At 43.6% G+C, this 19,696-nt stretch overlaps 1 protein-coding gene across 1 annotated transcript in view; it reads left to right on the top strand.

Moving 5' to 3' along the window:
• The window catches only part of C8B (complement C8 beta chain), a 36,819-nt gene extending 21,129 nt beyond the window's left edge, over window positions 1–15,690 (top strand). Inside the window, exons 7-12 of the mRNA XM_075003143.1 lie at window positions 2,737–2,977; window positions 6,184–6,312; window positions 6,934–7,097; window positions 11,363–11,516; window positions 12,838–12,906; window positions 15,539–15,690. Coding sequence (XP_074859244.1) covers window positions 2,737–2,977; window positions 6,184–6,312; window positions 6,934–7,097; window positions 11,363–11,516; window positions 12,838–12,906; window positions 15,539–15,690 — 909 coding nt within the window. The remainder of the gene's footprint in view (window positions 1–2,736; window positions 2,978–6,183; window positions 6,313–6,933; window positions 7,098–11,362; window positions 11,517–12,837; window positions 12,907–15,538) is intronic.
• Window positions 15,691–19,696: the final 4,006 nt, after the last annotated feature.

Here is a 19,696-nt window from a genome sequence, read left to right as displayed (position 1 = left end):
GATAAACTGCAACTTCCAGTGTTGTTTTCCTGCTGTGATGAGGTGCAAGGTGGAGTCTAAAAGGCCCAGGTGGAGAAAAATATGGAAAGCATGGCTTGCCCTGGACCATACTCCCCATCTTGACTGTGCAAGCAAACTTCAGAGGAAAGGCAAAGCCTCTACATTGGGAGCAGGAAGTGCTGGTAGATAGTTTATTAAACCTCAGTGTTGACCATCTTCATTGTTCTACTCCGGATTTTCTTTCAGGGTTTTTACGCCCTTAGCGTTACACAATCCTGTGCTTGCCTACAAGGCAGTGGGACAGATGCAGGTAATATCCTGCCCTGCCATCCCATAGCTAGCAGAGCTTAGCATGCAAGCAAAGCATGACCTGACTGACAAAGTGCATGTATCCAGGAATAAAAATATAGGGCTAGTTGGTCCACCTTTGGATTATAGTTCCAAGGCAAATCATAGAACTATACACTTTAGACCTGCCTGAGGGTCTGTCCAATAGAGTCTTATTGAAAAAAAAAAAAAGAGAGAGAGAGATGTCCAAACTGACCTTCTGGGCACAAAGGGAAGTACACACTTTTTGGTATAACAGTACCAAATTGGTACAAACAGTACCAATCCTGTCCTATAGGTAGGATTGGCAGGGGGCCTCTTGATGCAGAGCAGACACTATATGAGCATGGAGGATATTGCACATGCTAAAACTGAGACATTAAAAGAGCTGATACATGGCTCCATATCAGCCACTGAACATACTAACCGTAAATTACCAGCAGTAAATTTCTGTGCATGGGCTGAATAAATTTTGGCATGTGCACCGAGGTATGTACGGATGTGCACCACCAGTAGAAACACATTCTGCCCACTGCAAGAGGATGTGGTCGCTCTGCTAATCACTGGGCAGCACTTGAATCTCTCTCGGGCAGCCACCCAAGCACTCACCTTGCAGGGAACACTGACTACCAGGTCACCCTGCCAGGGAGTTTAATGCACCATAGCACATATGTCAGGTCAGGAGACCATAAACAAAATTAGCACACGTGATATTCCAAGCACAACAGTAAACAGCAGTGGTCGTGAATGTCCTGTTAGGTGGGTGGGAAAGAGATATGCCCCAGAATGTGAGTAATCAAAGGGATTTCACACAAGCAGATTGTTATTACAGACTGAGCCCTAGAACTTTGAAATTCCATCTGTGCAGCTCGGTGAGTTCCATTGAACAGCAAGCGAATTCCTGAATAAAAGCTTTTATATGAGGCTTTATACACTTAGGCATGCATAGAAAAGTCTGCAGTAGAAGACTACTGACCTTGCAGGACATCAGCACACATAGGAAATGTCATGTTGGTGTTAGATGGGTTAATCAAGAAAGGATATGTCACTGTACAGACAGGTTATGTCACATGCAAAGAGTGAAAGCTACGTAGGCAACTGTAGATTAGCCAAGATACTAACATAGAATGAAAACTGCTAGCAGGTCTTTCACTTATTTAATTATAGACTAGCATGTGCCATGTCACACTGGTGAACAGGAGACACCCACAGAACACAGAGTACATAGTGCAGAATTACTGGCAGCGTGTTCACGATGAAGCATATATTTTCATTCTTGTCCACAAAAATTTGATCTCTTCTGTGATCTGATCTACACCCCAAGACATCTGAAGTGAGTTTAATGCATCCTCTTCTCCTGCCATGACATGCAATTCACTGTGGGGCAACATGCACCATCCTTTGGTTTCTTAACCTTCCCTGGTCAGAAACCAGGCCTACTTCATTTTGGCTGATGAGTTGCACTGCTGTTATATAGTCTCAGAGGGTTAGCCATGTTAGTCTGATTCTTTGATTTTTGAGGACGAAGAGGGCCACTATGATCTTCTAGTCTGACTTCTTCCATAACACAGACCACAGTATTCCACCCAATGAGTCCTGCTTTGGACTCAATAAGTGACCTAGATTTGTTTATCCAGATTGGAGAGCTTATTAAATGAAAAGATCCTCAGCTCTTGGAAGTATTTACCTTGCTGGCCAAAACAAATTTGAGTCTGAATGTCTTTAGGGCACAATGGAAGGCTCTTTTGATTACCCAGACTTTTGCTCCATGAAGCATGAGGAGGGGAACAATGTATTTTGGGTTGGACAATAGTTTGGTTGAGGGAATGTCTTTGTTTCCATTGTGCAAAGTTTCTCCCTTCACTTTGAGTTTTGATAATGGCACATTTTGCAAATGAAGGTCTATCTACAGTATACTGATTTGTGTGGGCTGCTTAATGGCATCCAGTAACATTCATTTATACACTAAACTCTTCCATATCTGGCAGTCCTGGGACCAGAGGTTGCCAGATATTCAAATATTCTGCATAATAGAGGGGTATACCTGGGAATGCATAACACTAAAAAACAAGATTAGATACTAAGATACAAACAACCACAAATGTATGCAGAGTACTTTATTTACCAACAACAGTAATATTATGCACTGTAAACATATGCTGTATTTGCTTTCACTATGCTGTATTTGCTTTCACTATACTGTATTTATGGAAAACCTAACCTAACTAACATGCATTTATGGTTAAAATGCCAGTTATTGGAGAGTTCTGGATAATAAAATTCTGGATATGAAAGAGTTTGCTGTATAATGCACATACAGTATATATAACATTTACTGAGGTAATATGTGCTTCATGAAGAACTGTCTCCCTCATCTCATTGCTGTGTATCTGTCAATGTTTCATGTAGTCCAGCAAATTTATTCATGCTCGTTGTGACCTGGATGTTGCCCATTACAAACTGAAGCCTCGGAGTCTGATGCTCCATTATGAGTTTCTGCAGAGACTCCATCAGCTGCCTTCGGAGTACAGCTATGGCGAATACAGAGAACTTTACAGAGATTATGGGACGCATTACATCACTGAAGCTACTCTTGGGGGCATCTATGAATATACTTTGGTTGTGAACAGTGCAGAACTCCAACGGGAAGGCATGTGTATCCAGTACTATATATCATTTAATGAAAGAACAGTTTTTAAAGCTTTAGGGTCAAATCTATTATTTCTGGTCCCACGTGCACTCCTCTCGAGGGGTAAGTCTATACTAGGGAAATAAGTTGATTTCAGATATGCAGTTCTAGCTAGAACATTTGTGTAGCTAAGAATCACCATATCAGAATCAACTCACTTCCCTAGTGAAGACTGAGCCTCTATAGTCTTGTGTCAATGTCTCTTACTCTGCATGGGCTAAATCTACACTATGGAGATCTTTTGAAAGAAAGGCCTCTGAAACGTCTCTTCCAAAGAACTTCTTTCGAAAGATTGCACCCAGATGCAAAAAGAAAGGGATCAAAACTGTGATCACTTTCAAAAGAGAGCATCCACACAGCCCCCGCTCTTTCAAAAGACCACTCCAGGGATCGAAAAATCAGGCCCCATGAGGGCTGCTCTTTTGAAAAAGGACATGCAGAGCGTCTACAAGTGTTTTCTTTCAGAAGAAGCTTTTCAAAGGTGGTGCTCTTCCTGAAACAGGAAAGGAAGAACAATTTTGAAAGGAGAGCTGCATTCTTCGATTTACTTTTAAAAGAACACTTTTTGTGTGTAGATGCACTGCAGAATCTTTCGAAAGAGCCCCCTTCTTTCAAAAGAACTTGCTAGCGTAGATGCAGCCATGGAGTACAGGGGTCGACAGCTGAGCCCAGAGAGATCGATTTTGCCTCATCTTCATCACACAAGTATAGACAAGCCCTCAGAAAACAATTGTCATCTCCACAGCATTATTCCTACCTGAACCTCCAGACACCACTCTGTGTAGGTTAGGCCCTGTGGATAGAGTGGGGTAGGCCTGAGGTGAGATGTGGCTGTGGGGGGTAGGGCGGGAGTGCTGAGGTCTGTAGCATTATTCCTATGAAACCCTAGAGAAATACTGAATAAGATAATGCTTTCCCCTTGTGTATGTGAATCAAAAGCCTAATTTTCAAATGGTGTTGTGCAGCCTCCGCTTTCATCAACAGCTGCTGGCACTTATCGCTTCAACATTCAAGGCCCCATAGTTGGTCTTTCTAAAGCTGACTAGACATTACAATGAATGAGAATCACACAGCTAGATCCCCAGATGGCTTTCAAAACCAAAACCTCTGATTTTTTCCTCAGTGCCTTACAAGTGATAATTGTGAACATTGCTTACCTCCAGAAGTTTTCCAGAGTGCAGGAACGTCGGAAACAGGAAATAATTTTCTGGGTGACTTTTCTGCCCGATGCTGCTGTCAGGCTGGGTCTACACTAGAGAGTTTTGTCGACAGAGGGGGTCTTCTGTTGACTTAACTCAGGGAGCATCTACACACTTAAAGCATTCTGTCAGCAAAGTCTTGACAGAACTCTGCATTTTCCTCGACAGTATTATCCCTCAAAAATTTGAGGCATGACAATCTCTGGACAGAGAGGGCTTCTGGTTGCTGGGCAGCCCTCTTTGCAGAGCTGTCACTCCGCCTTCTGGCACCAGAGGGCAGTGCAGTCTGGCAGTTCTCAAAGAAAGTTGTGTGTAGATTCAATCTGTTGACAGCAATTCTGTCGAGATTGCCCTGTTGACAGTTAACTTCTGTCGACAGATGCATCTAGTGTAGATATAGCCTCACTGTTTGACTCTGCTCCTTTCCAAGGGTTAGTGTTTGTTGTGTAGGAGAGAGAGAGGTGTGGGATGATTATTAATAGCGGGTGCCACAAGACTTCTTGTTGTTCTCGAAGCTTTCTTTTGGTTATCTATTGGCACGAGAGAGAGAGAGTCACTGCTCTCAGTGCCTGTTTGCAAAAGTATTTTTTGTTTTACACAGTGGGGTCTGCTTTCTGTTTGCTCTTCTGCAAATTAGTGAATTCTGCATGTGGACTTGAGCTAAAGGGACAGAACTTGGATCTGGATTCCAGGCATTCAGAATTTCTGTGGTATTCAAGATCTCAGGTTTTGTTCTGGGCCTGTCTCAAGTTATGTGTTTTTCTAGACATTCACATCAACTCACCAGTGTATTACTGTTATTATTTATCTCTGGCATCACAGTAGTGTCTAGAGCCTCAGTTCACCATCAGATTAAGCACTGCACATAAAAATAGCAAAAGACAGGCCTTGCATCCAGGGCCTTATATTCGAAATAGGCAAAGTAAGTGTGAATGGAGGAGCGATCAAATAAACTGGTCATGTTGCCAGTTGGATTTTAAAGCTGAAATCTAATTCTATTTGATAATAAAAGTGAAATAGCCAATGTTAGCTTAGGATTTAATTAGGACAACCTGTTTTTATTGCATCCAGGAGAACTAATTAGTGCTAGTGTTATTCCCCAGTAGAAGGTAAGAAACTGTCAAATGTGATTGCAGGCTACATGACTTTGGTTGGTGAAGTGAAGGGAGTGCATGGAGCGTATGGTCCTTGCTTGTTAAGGCCCCAGTTCAGCTAGGTATTATAGCATGTGTCTAACTTCAGTGGGACTAATAATAATATATGTAAAGTAAGTCATATGGTTAAGTACTTTGCCAAATTGGGACCTCTAGAGCCAAATCCCACAACGGTTTGCTGCTGAATGACAGATTCCAGTTCTAAATAGTCTTGTATAAATCCCTCAGTGTGGTAAGCATTATGCTCAATGGCAAATGGTTGAGAGATAGAACCCTTTGTCATTAGTTTGCAAACTTTTAATTTGCAACAGAGCTTGGGTCTAAAGGGATAACTATATCCTTATGACATTCATCATTGTAATGTGCCATTTCCTCTGTGCCAGGAATTCCATGGCATTTGATAAGTGTCAGAGGAGTAGCCGTGTTAGTCCGTGTCTTCAAAAACAGCAGGAAGTCCTGTGGCACCTTATAGACTAACAGATATTTTGGAGCATAAGCTTTCCTGGGCAAAGACCCACTTCATCAGATGCGTGAGTGGGGGCAAGGGGACATTTGATGTAGCCCCACAAGCAAAAACATCTCACCTCTTAAAGCTGAAAGGAACATTCGCCTTTACTAAAGGCCTGATCCTGAGAGCACTCAACTCCATTAAAATCAGGGAGGGCTGAGAGGTGTGGGCACCAGATCCTTCTTTAGAGCAGGACTGGGCCTGAAAGATTCCTGGAGGCAAAGGGAAGGGGGCAAAACATCAGCATAATGTGCTTAAAATTGTGTGGTGTTTTTGTAAATTTCTGATGTTTTACTGTGTTTTTAGGTTATTCTTTAAGCGATGTCCATTCTTGCGTACAGCATAAATTTCAACTTGGTGGAGCTATCAAAAAAATTTATGTAGGTGTGGGAATATCAGCAGCTGGTTGTGATGCTCTTTTAACAGAAGTTGGAGGTAATCATAAAACAGTCTTGGGCTTTGTTTTCTTTTCACATTAGAGCAATTTATGTTCCACTTCAGGAGTAAAATAGATCTGCATGCAGCAAATGAGCTTTGTTTCAGAGAGTCTGATTTCGCACCGTTGAATGTGAGTTTAACTATTAAAGCAGAATCAAGCTATGCCCTATACTCAAGGAAGAGGTGCTGCATCTTGCACTAAAAATTGATGATGCTTTTCAATGACAGCCACAATAAGGGGAGGCTGATTTATTATTCTTTCCTCCATGATTAAGTGATCCAGTGCTTCCTCCTTCCTTTAAAATCTAAGAGCGAGTCATTTGTTTTTGTTTTTCATTGATAGTAATGTCAAAAGAAGAACTGTGAGACAAATCTTTAAGTCCTCACTCATATGCCACACTCTTTGAAATCATCACCCCCTCACTTTGCAGTCAGAGAGAGTAGGGAGTGACAAATATTTGTCTGTTTATAAATAATGGTGACCAACGCCACTTTCCCATTTTCTTTCTAAAGAGGATATGTGATGGGCAGAGTCTGCTTTGCTCCTAACTTCTCGTTTTATTTGTGACCCGCTAAGAAATAGCATAGCTGAGCTGCTTGCTTTCTCCACATTTTCAGACGGCATCAAACAAAAGAAAGTTGTGGAAGATTTTATAGCCCTTGTTCGTGGTGGAGGGAGTGAACATATCACAGCACTTGCCTACAAAGATCTGCCAACTGCTCAGCTAATGCAGGAGTGGGGAGATGCAGTGCAGTACAACCCTGAAATCACAAAGCTAAAGGTATTGTAAATAATACACTAATAATTTAGCCAAGTGCCATGGGGTGTTTGGAATACATGGAAGGGGACTGTTGATCCTTTACTAACACTCAGTTGTGAGTTACTGGTTAGCTCCCAGGACCAAAGGGATGGAGCTGTGAGATTTTTATTACAAAAGATGGGAGGGGACAACATAATAATTAGTGGCCTGTGAGAAATCAGGGCCCTAAAATGGACAGTCTGAGGAACAGTGGGAAGAGAACAGTGCTCCAGGTCAGTCTGATTGAGAGAGTGGGCTGGCTAATGAGCGTATCAAGAGGCTGGGGGTCCCATCCTCCATGTGAGCTGCATTTGTCCGAGTCAGAACAGAGTGGGGCTGAGCTAAGGAGAGGGAAACAGCCTGGGTTGAGGTGGGGAGCAAAAGCCATACTGGCCAGAGAGAACCCGAGAAGCTGCCCAGAGATCAGATCCAATGCTGGGAACAGGGCTTTAACCACAGAGGGACCAGAGAAGCAGCCCAGGAGCTGGAAGCAAAGCAGCAGAGAGGGAGCTGAGCAGGAACAGTCTGGAGATGGGTGCAGTGAGCAGTGGAGCGTGCGAGGCAGAGACTCAGCACAGGGAGACACCACCAGCCAAAAGGCTTTGCAGGCCAGACTTGGAGAGGGATCACAGCCCTGACTGGGGGGCTGATGCTGGGGAAAAGGGTTCTGCTATCTAAAGCGTAAAAGCATGTGGCCACTGCCAGAGCAAGACGCTTAACTGCAGCATCCCTGTGGCAGTAACAGGGCCTGGGAAGAAGAACCAGGATCTCTGAGGAGTAGACTGTGAGATGTCCTTACGTTCCAGAGAGGCTGTTAGTGATGTCCCCGTGCCATAGAGCAGGGGGCAGGGTGGACAACAAGAGCACATGGCAACTGAATTATGACTCCCCTGAGGCACTATGGCAACAATTCCATCGCAAAATGTTTGGTTTTTGACTGAAAATGATCAATTTTCAGATTTTCAACAAAATTTCTAATTTTTCTCTAGAACCTTTCGATAAAAAAATGTTTGTTTCTCTTTTCATTAAAAGAGCCATTTTTCTAATCTTCTGTAGTCTGCGCCTAAAAGCATTGGTTGGTTCAAACCCACTCGGGCTCTGTGGTGTTCATTTGAACTGTGGATCCAGATAAAATTAGATTGTGCCTGTAGCTAGTGTTTGTTTATCTCTAGTGAAAATGTGTTTAATACTACGGAAATCTACAAATTTGTAGACTGATTTACAACCCTCTGCACCAACAGAAAGACTGTTGGCTTCAACAAGCTTTAGATCAGCTCTTTCTGCATTTGTCTACATTGCTCAATAGGTGTTTTATTTTTCCAGGGCTTCCTAGTTTACCCTGGCCACTGATTATTATCTTGTTCCCCCTCCCACCTTTTGTAATAAAAGTCCCCATATTTTGAGCTTGCCCTCAACCACGTCTACTTGTCTGACCTTCCGCTCTTCTGCTTTGACAATATCATGCATTTCTTTGTCACCTAGCAGGCTTCAAGGAGAAAGTCCACTGTGTCATATAATCTAGTCACCATTTCATAATTGCATTGAATCCCAAAGATCTCAGTGTCTGTACTTGTGCAAATTACACTTAGTATCCCATTTAAAGAAAATTCTAAAACTAAGGCTGTTTTTTTCCCTAGCTCTTTGGATTCTGATGTGAGTGACTAGATCAGCTAGTAGAAATCATAGGTTGATGCAATTTGGATTTGGCATCTATAACCTTTAATTTCCCTGCTTAATATCCTTGAGGAGTATGAAAATCAAAAGCACCAGTAGTGCGTAACTAAACATGAGCCCTAAAAATGCTTTGATAGAGAAAAATAAAGAAAAGCAGTTCATAAATCATCTACTAAAGGCACTTGACAGGTCATTCTCAAGGCATTTCCTTATTTATACGATACGGGTTCAAAAAGTAAAAGGTGGAACACAGATCATTGTTGAAAAATGGAGACACAATGGCCATTACACTAAAGCACTTTTTTTCTTAAAATGCATTTGTCTTCTGAATTGACATGACCCTGTACAAATGGTGTTGTGGGGCTTCATGTTCGAGGGATCCTGATGGCCAGCATAACAAATTTGCTCTGCTTATGATAGTGAATTTGGGCTGGAGCCTCAAGTGGTACAAACTGAGGGACTGGTCCTTTTATTCTACTTACCAATCATGTGAACTTAGCTTAGGGATCCTCAGACTTTATTCTTACTAGCTACTGTTTTATCATTTGCCCTGAAGGATCTTTAGGGTTCTATTCTGTGCCAATTTCTACCCTCAGCAGCCCAGGATGTTCCGTCTGTGCCATTGCTCAGACCTCTGCAAGCCCATTATAGTTTGGGGTTTGCAGAAGTGTAACTGATGGCAGAATGTGTCCTGGCAGCAGGAAAGTAACATAATTATTCTGTTGGAGATGCCCAAAACAGAGGCAAGTCCAGGTCTTTCTCCCAAAGCTTAGCAGCTCTGCACACTGGATGGAAATAAAATAGTGCTATATGACACGTCAGTTCTTCCAGATAAATAACTGCCTAATCCCAGCCCCTCTGCCTCCTGCCTGAGGCCCTGCCACTTTCATGGCCACAAAGCAGGGACTCCCTCTGCCTTGTCCACGGGCCCGATGAAGCAGCTGGCCCTTCTGCTACACACTACAGTGACTATGCTGTCTACACTGTGATGTGTAACAATGCATCGGTGAGAAGGCTGTGGCCATAGTAAGGCAGCATGGAAAGGCTTCAGCAGATCCCTGTTTCTGGAGCTTCTCAGTGGCATAAGAAAAGGCTGTGGTAGGGAGGAAGGGCTCCAGCAGCAAGGAACTGGCAGGGTCTTTTCCACGACAGGTATCTTTTCTGGGGACAGTTCCATCCATGGAGAGGCAGCAGGATGCTACACCACGAACATGGTAGTGTAGAAAGGGAGGTGTGGCTAGATGAATAGCCAGCCTTGTAGGGGTTGTACATACTCTCACTCCTCAAGCACATCTTTACTGTCCTAACCTGTGCCTCCCCATTTACACTGGCATTTAGGGTTACATGGGCGTGTTCACTAAATAATGCTGAAAGAAGGGTGTAGTCAAGGGATGTCTTTTGGTAGCACTTGGGAGATGCACCACCCTACTAATCCTCCATCAAATTTTAATTGGTAAATGGAATGCCTCCAACTACCCCCTTCCTTTCCCTCTGGGAGGCCCTCCCTTCACTGCCATAGAACTAGTTGCCACTGTGTGCAATGTAGATGCACCCAGTCCACCCACATTTGAAGGTAACGAGAACATTTCTGTTGGCTTTTTAACCAGGCTGTAAATGGAGCAGTGATTAGGTTGCAATTCAAAACTTTATGTACGAGGGTGGTGTGTGAACATTGTCATTGTACTGTAAACAAAATGCTTCCCGGTTGGGGTTTTAGGAAATATCCTAAAAGTAAAGTGCCAACTTTCCAATTGCTGGTAATTGGACCCCCCCAAAACTCTGCTCCTGCTCTGCCCCTTTCCACAAGGTACTGCTTTCTGCTCCACCTCTTCCCCCTAAGACTCCACCCCATTTTTGCTCCACTTGCCCTCATCAAGCTAGGCTCCTGCGCCAGAGCTGGAATGGAAGTTGCTGCAGCTTGACAACAAATCTGCCTGGAGGTTGGGGACAAAACAGAGTCTGGTTTGGGTTAATGACCCGGTGCCTCCTCCTGCTCTGCGGTAACTGGACTTTTGGTGTCCATCCAGTAAATGTGACTGGACACTGCCAGGTTGCCTCTTTAACTGGACACCAAGTGGTACCTAGATTTAGAAGCCAACTATTAGGTAAAACCCAGACTAGGCAACCCTACCTAGAGAGAGTCAATTTAAGTAGCACTGTTTAATTTTGTTCAGTTTTAATGAATTTTCATTAAATTCCAAAATCAGAAAGATAGGAAATCTTTTGAGATTTTTGTGAAATTTCCCTCCTACTATTCAGATGACTCTACATCTGGTCAAAATTTTGAATTCGAGGTGAGTGGTGAATGAAAATGTTTTTTTTTTAACCTAAGCACAAGTTAACTGGAAAGCTGGTGCTGATGGAGAGAGTATTTATTCTATTCCATAAAAACCTTTCCATTTTAGAAAGCTTTTATTGGCGTTGCCGCAGAGCAGAAATCTCAGAACACGGAGCCTGTGCTTTGTTTATAAGCCAACGTCCCACCATTGATCACAGTGCAGGGCTGAAATTCTGAAAACATCTTGATTTTTGGATGACTACAACAATTGTTTCTCCTCTCCCCCTTTCCTCAGGTAGCACCCCTCTCTGAATTGGTGACGGCAACAGATTTTGCAAATGCCAATACAATAAGGGAAAATATGAAGCGTGCCCTTGAGGAGTTTCAGCTGGAGACCAGTTCCTGTCGTTGTGCTCCATGTCTTGGCAATGGAATTCCCTTTCTGAAAGGTAGCATCTCACATCCAATACATACATAGTATAAACAAAAAGGACTCATAGGCAGGAGGCTTCACGGGCTGGTAATCTGTCTATTCCTTTTGCCTATTCGTCCTGATTGGCAGGGGCGGGGGGGCGGGGGGTGCTGACAGACTTGCCAGGCTTTGGGCAAGGAGTAACGGGGGATGAGCTCTGTGCTTTTGGAAGGGGCAGGTCCTCAGGCAGAAGGGACGGGGCTGAGGAAGTGCAGGTGGTGGTCTAGCAGAGATTTTAAGGGACTGGACTGCAGCCAACATTGCTCCTGTGGTAGCAGTAGCAGGGGCTGGGCATCCCAGGCCCTTTTGATTTGCTGGGCCCCAGGACAACTGCCCCCTTTCTCCTCTGTACGGGCAGACCTGATCCTGATTAACATAATAAAAAGGTAGATTAAGAAGAATCAATTCATGCATAAATCTCCATAGTTTTGTTGCAGCTGCAGCAAGTTAACACCATTTTAGCAAGTATCTGTATTATTTACATTTAATAAACAGTTCCTACCTCAATTATTCATTAAAAGAAAACTTCATGTCTTTGTCTATTTCTGTGCTTTTGAGACTGTTACCATCATGTTAATGTCTCAGCATTAATGAGTGTTGAGAAAGTGTTGTGAAGATAAAAAGCACCATATAAGTGCTAAGTACTGTTATCATCATCATCATCATCATCATCATCGTCAGAGTCAGCCAGTATTGTATCCTTTCCTTCTCTCCATTTTTAATAGAAGCTGCCCTTGTTTTTGAAGCTGCCATTGATTTAAAAATGCTGGGGGAAAGTAATTTAAATTGAATAAAAACCCCATTTTCTAAATGGAGATATATGGTGTGTGGGTTTTGCTAATAAAAGAAGATATTGTTCAAGTACCTAATTCAAATTTGCATCTGCAAAAGTCCTGATGAGAATCCTGGTTATCATCTAAGTGTATCTAAGGCAGAAATGATTGATTCAGGTACCAGCTAGTTTGATTATAGCTCTTAACTGATTCCTCTGATGATTACACTTGTTTAAATAAATTATTAGGCTGAGTTCTGTTAACATGCTGTTAACACTCCATTTAGGATAATTTGCAGTGACAGATGTTTTCAAATGTCCATTGTTTTTAGTACTCAGACAATAAATTCTGAGATGTGGGTTCTCATTCTGCTAGGTTCTGCACATGCACGTAAGGAAAAGAGAGTTTGCGCCAGAGAGGCAGCCTTTTCACTTCTCTATGTATAGAAACTGGAATCTGTACAGGAATGTTCAGTATATATGGTAGTGAAGTACAGTAATTTACCTTTCTCTGTTATCCTTCTAGAAACTCGCTGTGAATGTATTTGTCCTGTGGGACATCATGGTACTGCCTGTGAGAACACAGAAAGAAAAGGTAAGAAGGATTAGAAAGATGACTAAAGAAATGTGGATCCCAAACTAAAAACAATCATCCTGAAAGGAAAGTAGAAATGGGATGGGTCAGTCGTATGATCATGTGAGTAAATTATTTAGGCCTAGTTGCTAACACACAGGACTTGGAATCAGGACTGTTGGGGCCTGGAGCATTTAAGTCAAGAAGAGTTTTGCCAATGACTTTAGCTGTGCCATACATTCACTGCCCAGCCTTGTATTTAACTGTCTGATTCTGCTTACCCATCTGTGAAATGGATCTAGCTATAGTATTCATTAAACCTTATCATATCTGTAACTCCATCTTTTACACACTCTACATATCAGTATAGATAGATAGATACTATAGCCAGCTTCATTTCACAGCTGCGTAAGCAGAGGCAGACAGGTTAAATCCAAGACTAGGCTGTGAATGTGTAGCATAACTTGGAACAAAATGTAGAGTTTCAAGTCTGCTTCCTGAAGTCAGTACCAAAGCTCATATTGGCATAAATGGCCCGGGGCCTAGATGTGTATGCATATATAGAGAGAAATTTTTAAAAGATTTTAATTTTTCCCTTTAAATCCATCCCTTTGGTCCTTTACTCAGAAGTCCTTCCAATGTGACTACATGTTTCTGTTGCTGTGGTGGCAAAAACTCAGTGCAATTTTATACATCATTTCACACCAAAACCTTATTATCAGGTCCCTACGCACTTCACAGTCCTGAAAAACATGCACTAGACATTGAAATCTGGTCTGTTTTGTACTTTTTACCCTATACTATACAGATTTCATGGGGCTCACCAGAGTTTTTCGAACTGGGGGCTCTGGGGGGATCACAAAGTTATTGTAGGGTTATTGCACTGTTTTTGCTCTTACTTCTGTGCTGCCTTCAGAGCTAGGTGAGAGGCGAGTGATGATTACCGGCCATGTGCCCATGCACCCACCAGCAGCAGCACAGGACTAAGAGTGGCAATACGATATGCTATCCTTATTTCCATGCTGCTCTCTTCAGGGTTTCCTTAAGAGTGGGAGGGGTAGCTCGGTGGTTTGAGCATTGGCCTGCTAAACCCAGCTTGTGAGTTCAGCCTTTAAGGAGGCCATTTAGGGGGCTGGGGCAAATAGATGTTTAAAAAAAAATCTGTCCGGGATGGTGCTTGGTCCTGCCAAGAGGGCAGGGGACTGGACTCTATGACCTCCCAGCGTCCCTTCCAGTTCTGTGAGATGTGCGTCTCCATATATTATATTATTATTATATTTAGTAGGGTTGGGTTAAGGACCCTAAAGTTACAACACACAGAAAATTTATATTTAAATGTCTGAAATCATGAAGTTTATTATTTTTTAAAATCCTATGACTGTCAAATTGACCAAAATGGACTGTGAATTTGGTGGGGCCCTATTTCTTGTTAGTTCTGTACTTTGAGCAGGGCATTTTAAACCAGTACTCATATCCCATTATAGACTCCAGGCTGATATCCAGTCCATGATGGGCCCTAGGTCTCCTCCAGCATCTTTGCTTCCCCAATTTCTTCCTTCTATACAGTAAATATCTCAGTTTATTATTCCTTAACTATACTACAGCAGTATTTTAATTTTTCACAGTTAAATCTCATTTTTGTTATTTTCCACCCCTGGAGTAATGTCCCTTGATCCCATTGTATACTTTTTCTCCCAATTTAGTGTAAACAGCAATGTGTCAAATTTTGGGGTGGGAGTCTACCAGAGCACTGCAGGGACTGATAGAATAACTAGTCTTATTTAATGATAATTTGTGTTACTTGCATGTCCAAGGCCAAAAAGAGGTGATCACATTTCCCAAAGAGAAAATGGGACATCCTTCTGTCACTCCTCTCCCCTCCCCCACCTGCAAGGCTGTTGCCCTGTCTTGGGAACTTTTTTCTCCCCTCTGCCCACATGCTGGGATGTTCCCTACCCCGCTTCCTTAGCCTTGTCCTTTCCCCTCCGAGGCACTGGCATCTCAGCTCTCACTCTGTCCCCGACATGCCTCCGCACCATGCCTCACCATTTTTTTATTGGACAAATACAGGCCTTTGTCCCATTTGCTCTCGCCAACTGATCAAGTCAGCAAAAGCAAATGAGACAAATGCCTCCTTTTGAAAAGCAGGTCAGCTGGGACAGGGCTTAAAAAAGAGACTGTCCCACCCAAAACAGGACTCATGGTCACCTTGAGAAAAGGTGTGTGAGGGGGAGGTCTAGCAGGACAAGTGACTGACAGAAGGGTGTAAGTTAAAGTAGGATACCTGAAACTTAAACATAAACCTTCTACCCCCTTGTTCTTCTGCCCTGACTCCCCATAATATAAAGTGACCAGCTTCCTCAGACTCCATTAATTTCAACCAGGAGGGGTAAATCACTACACTTCAACTCAAACTACCTGGTGTCTTGTCATAGTCCCAGAGAATGAAATGCAAAGTTTGAACAAGCACCATCAATAGTGAATAGAGAATTAGCATCCTTAAATAATTATCCCGTTTTAGTGATCTGAGATGTTAGCAATGTGGGCGTGGGGTATCTGTGGGTGGTCAGTATGATTTGTGTGAGCTGGGAGTATCTCCTATGAAAAGAAATCTCTCTTGTGACACACTTGTCTTTCTTCATGTTTTCTCCAGATGTTCCTATCAATGGAAACTGGGGTTGCTGGTCCAGCTGGTCTGCATGCTCTGGAGGTCAACGGACAAGAAGAAGACAGTGCAATAACCCTGCCCCACAAAATGGTGGCAAGCCATGCACAGGGCCTAATGTTGAAACTATTAATTGCTAAGGGAAGTTACTAAAAATGTATAAATTAAAATGACTTCCACCTTGCATGCTAGTGGGGAAAAAAAAAGATATGGTTCACTTGATCAAGTCGCCTTATTTCTTTTCAAGGGCTTAATCCATTGCACACTGCAGTCAATTGAAAGATCTGACAGGCATTGGAGGAGATTAATACTTTTACTATGGGTCATTCTGATTTGACATTCTGCACAATTGTGCTGCATATTTGTGTCCTTGTTTGCTTTTAATATTGTGGTGTTGCTATTTGCCTTTACTTCAATGGGATAATCAAAGAAGCCTTATTTTTTGCATTAAGTGGTATCTGTTGGCTTTTCTTGAGATTTAATCTGATGTGTTCTGTGGCAAAGCTCTAAGTCTTTGCAGTTCTGCATACACCCCTGAGTGCAGCAAGGTACACACTACCCTGTACCAGTATAAACCAGGCTAAAGCTCAGAAGCCATGGTCCCAGCCAGAGATGAAAGTAAGCAGGTGTACCCTGCTGTGTAGCTCCCATAAGAGCTGGCTATGTTGCAACAAAAGCCAGCAGGGAGCTATTTAAACAGCTGGCAGGGAGCTGGGTTGCAATAGGACAGTAGCTGTAGTACATTTTTACATTACTTTCATTATGTTACATTCATTTTTACGTTACATTTGCTATTTAGATATGAGTTGTTCATTGCTGGGTTTTTAGATGTTCACAGAAATATCAAAAAAAATCAGGAGAGGTTTTTTTTTTTGTTTTATTACTTTGCAACTAGTGCTTTGGGAGCCACAAAGAAATCCCTAAAGAGATGTGTGGTTCCGGAGCTGCAGGTTGGAGACCACTGCCATAGAAAAAATGCATTCTGAAGGAGGCTGGAACATAATATCAAAAAGGCAATCAAAGCAATGAATGTTGAACCATACCCCACATCTCATGGATGTTTTGACCAAACACAAAGTAATGTCTGGAAAATGAGGTCATAATACAAGCCAATCAGCATTCTTCTTAGCTGTCTCCAAAAACATCACTGTCTTGGGAGCAGCACTAGCAATGATGGCAAAACTGTCTTACGGAGCCACAGAGCTGGGCCGGTAGCTTCACTGTTTGTTTCCCTTGAACCCCTCAGTATTTCAGTACGCCCACTGCTAATCCAGCCAGTTCAAATATTGGAAATACAGAGAAGCCAGAAAACAAAGCATAGCAAAAGGGAACTGCAAGTGAAATCTCTGAAATTTGAGACTCTCCAGTCTGGCAGTGTCCATGGTCCTGGCACCACAGGACCACAGGCGTCGCTGACTTGAGAGTTCAGGCAGCTGAGAGACCAGTGGGTGTGGGCCGGCAGCAGGGAGGCCAATGGGGGCCAGGAAGTTACTGTTAGCTGGGGAGTCCTGGCCAGGCTGGGAAGTCACAGCCAGGACTGGGTCGGGAGGCCAGTGGCTGGGAGTGGAGCCCAGTGGTGAGTGGGTATTGGTCAGCATTCCAGAGGGGAGCCCATGAGCAGGGGCCAGTGGCCAGCAGGGAAGCCTTGACCTCCCCTGGTCTGTCAAACTCCCTTGTTCAGGACCACTGAGGTCCGGAGAGTGCTGGACCAGGGTGGTCCCACCTGTAGCTATCTTCCTGCATTTCTAATATGTCTATCATTGCCCTGGGATCCTAAGACTTACTAAATTCTGTGTGAAACATAACCAAAGCACTCAGCTCTGCCCTTGTTTCTGCCACTGGCCTGAGCAGTACTGCTTAAGATGACCAGACCTTCCCAGGCCAAGTGCAGGACAGGGGGATGAGCTAGTGTCCCAGCCAAAACGGGACAGATGGTCACGTCAGCAGTCAGGCGGTGGCTGCCCTATGGGGGCTGCCACATTGCTGGGGAGGGGTGCTCCCTCGGTGCTGGGAGCAGCAGAACCTCCCAGCTGGGAGCCAGGTGGCAGCCGTGCCCCTTGGGCTCTGGCTCTCTGCTGCTCGGGGGAGCCAGGTGGCAGCTGTGCCTGTTGGGCTCTGGCTCTCCTGCGTAGTAGGGAGTTGAGAGCCAGGCAGTAGCTGCTCTGGTCTAGCTCCAGCTTAGAATCATAGGGGTGGAAGGGAGCTCAGGAGGTCATCTAGTCCAGCCCCCTGCTTTAAGCAGGATCAACTCCCACTAAGTCATCCCAGCTAGGACCTTGTCAAGCCAGGACTTAGAAACCTTGAGGGATGGAGAATCCACCACTTCTCTAAGCAACGCATTCCAGTGCTTCACCACCTGCCTGGTGAAGCAGTTTTTCCTAATATCTAACCTACATCTCTCCCTTTTCAACTTCAGACCGTTACTCCTTGTTCTGCCATCTGACACCATTGAGAACAGTTTCTCACAATCCTCTTTAGAGCTCCCCTTCAGGAAGTTGAAGGCTGCTATTAAATCACCCCAAGTCTTCTCTTCTGTAAACGAAACAAGCCCAAATCCCTCAGCCTATCCTCATAGGTCTTGTGCTCCAGACCCTTAATCATTTTTGTTGCCCTATGCTGAACCTGCTCCAGCACATCCACATCCTTTGTGTACTGGAGGGCCCAAAACTGGACACAATATTCCAGATATGGCCTCACCAGTGCCGAATAGAGGGGAACAACCACTTTTCTAGATCTGCTTGAAATGCTCCTCCTAATGCACCCTACTATGCCCTTAGCCCTCTTGGGTATAAGGGCACACTGTTTACTCATATCCAGCTTTTCATCCACCATAACCCCTAGGTCCCTTTCCGTCACACTGCTGCTGAGCCAGTCAGTCCCCAACCTATAACAATGCTTGGGATTCTTCCACGCCAGATGCAGGACTCTACACTTGTCTTTGTTGAACTGCATCATATTTCTTTTGGCCCAATCCTCCAATTGATCCAAGTCGCTCTGGATTCTCTCTCTACCCTCCAATGTATCTACCTCTCCCCCTAGTTTTGTGTTTCCTGCAAACTTGCTGACCAGTCCCTCCTCCAGGTCATTAATAAAGATGTCGAACAACACCAATTACAGAACCGAGCCATGCGGCACTCTGCTTGAAACCGATCGACATCCAGATATTGAGCCATTGACCAACTACCGGTTGGGCCCGACCGTCAAGTCAGCTTTCTATCCATCTTATAGTCCAAGGATCCAATCCATATTTCCTTAACTTATGGGCAAGAATGTTGTGGGAGACTGTATAAAAAGCTTTGCTGAAGTCAAGGTATATCACATCCACTGATTTCTCCATGTCCACAGAGCCTGTTACCTCGCCATAGAAACTAATCAGATTGGTCAGACAGGACTTGTCCCTGGTGAATCCATGTTGGCTATTTTTGATCACTTTCTCCTCTTCCAAGTGCTCCAAAATGGATTCCCTGAGAAATCACTCCATTGCTTTTGTACTGCTGCTGAGCCAGACAGTCCCCAGCCTACATGGGATGCAGTCACCCTAGGACTGCTCTGGTGGTTATCTCCTGCACCTTTCTTGTATTTGCATTATTGGATGATGACCTTTGCAAGACAGTCTGTGAGTGACCATGCTGTATAATGATGATAGTCATATCAGTGTTCAAGCAAAACTATTAGCGTGGCAGCCTAGGCAAATATTTGTCTGCTTGCCTAGGTGTTGTAGGTTTGTAGCATTTGCAAGGGCAAAATATTCTGTTGTCTGGTTTTCTGATCCTTGCCACTTACCATCCTTTCTAGCTGCCATTCTCTTTATACAGTTCTACTAAAAGGAACTCATGCTCACTGACATTTTAAACAATGGAACATATATCTGATTTTAAACCTCATGTTGCCTACACAGTTATGGACTAGGTCTTTGTGACAGCAATAAAAAAGGAAAAAACATGTTGCATATGTAAAAGCAGAAAATTCTCATCTTATAAAGGGCTACATAACTGAACAGTTAACCCAAAAACACTTCAGTTTTTATGCTGTTATTCTTATGTGTTCTTATTATTTATGTGTTGGGAGTTGGCCAAGAGGCTCATTAGAGTTCCTGGCAAAGAAGCCACAGCCAAAGCAAAATACATGTAAAGCAATACCAGCATT

The sequence above is a fragment of the Carettochelys insculpta genome, chromosome 9 (assembly GCF_033958435.1).
Source record: "Carettochelys insculpta isolate YL-2023 chromosome 9, ASM3395843v1, whole genome shotgun sequence".
Classification (NCBI taxonomy): Eukaryota; Metazoa; Chordata; order Testudines; family Carettochelyidae; genus Carettochelys; species Carettochelys insculpta.
This window is presented reverse-complemented; position numbering and strand designations above follow the sequence as displayed.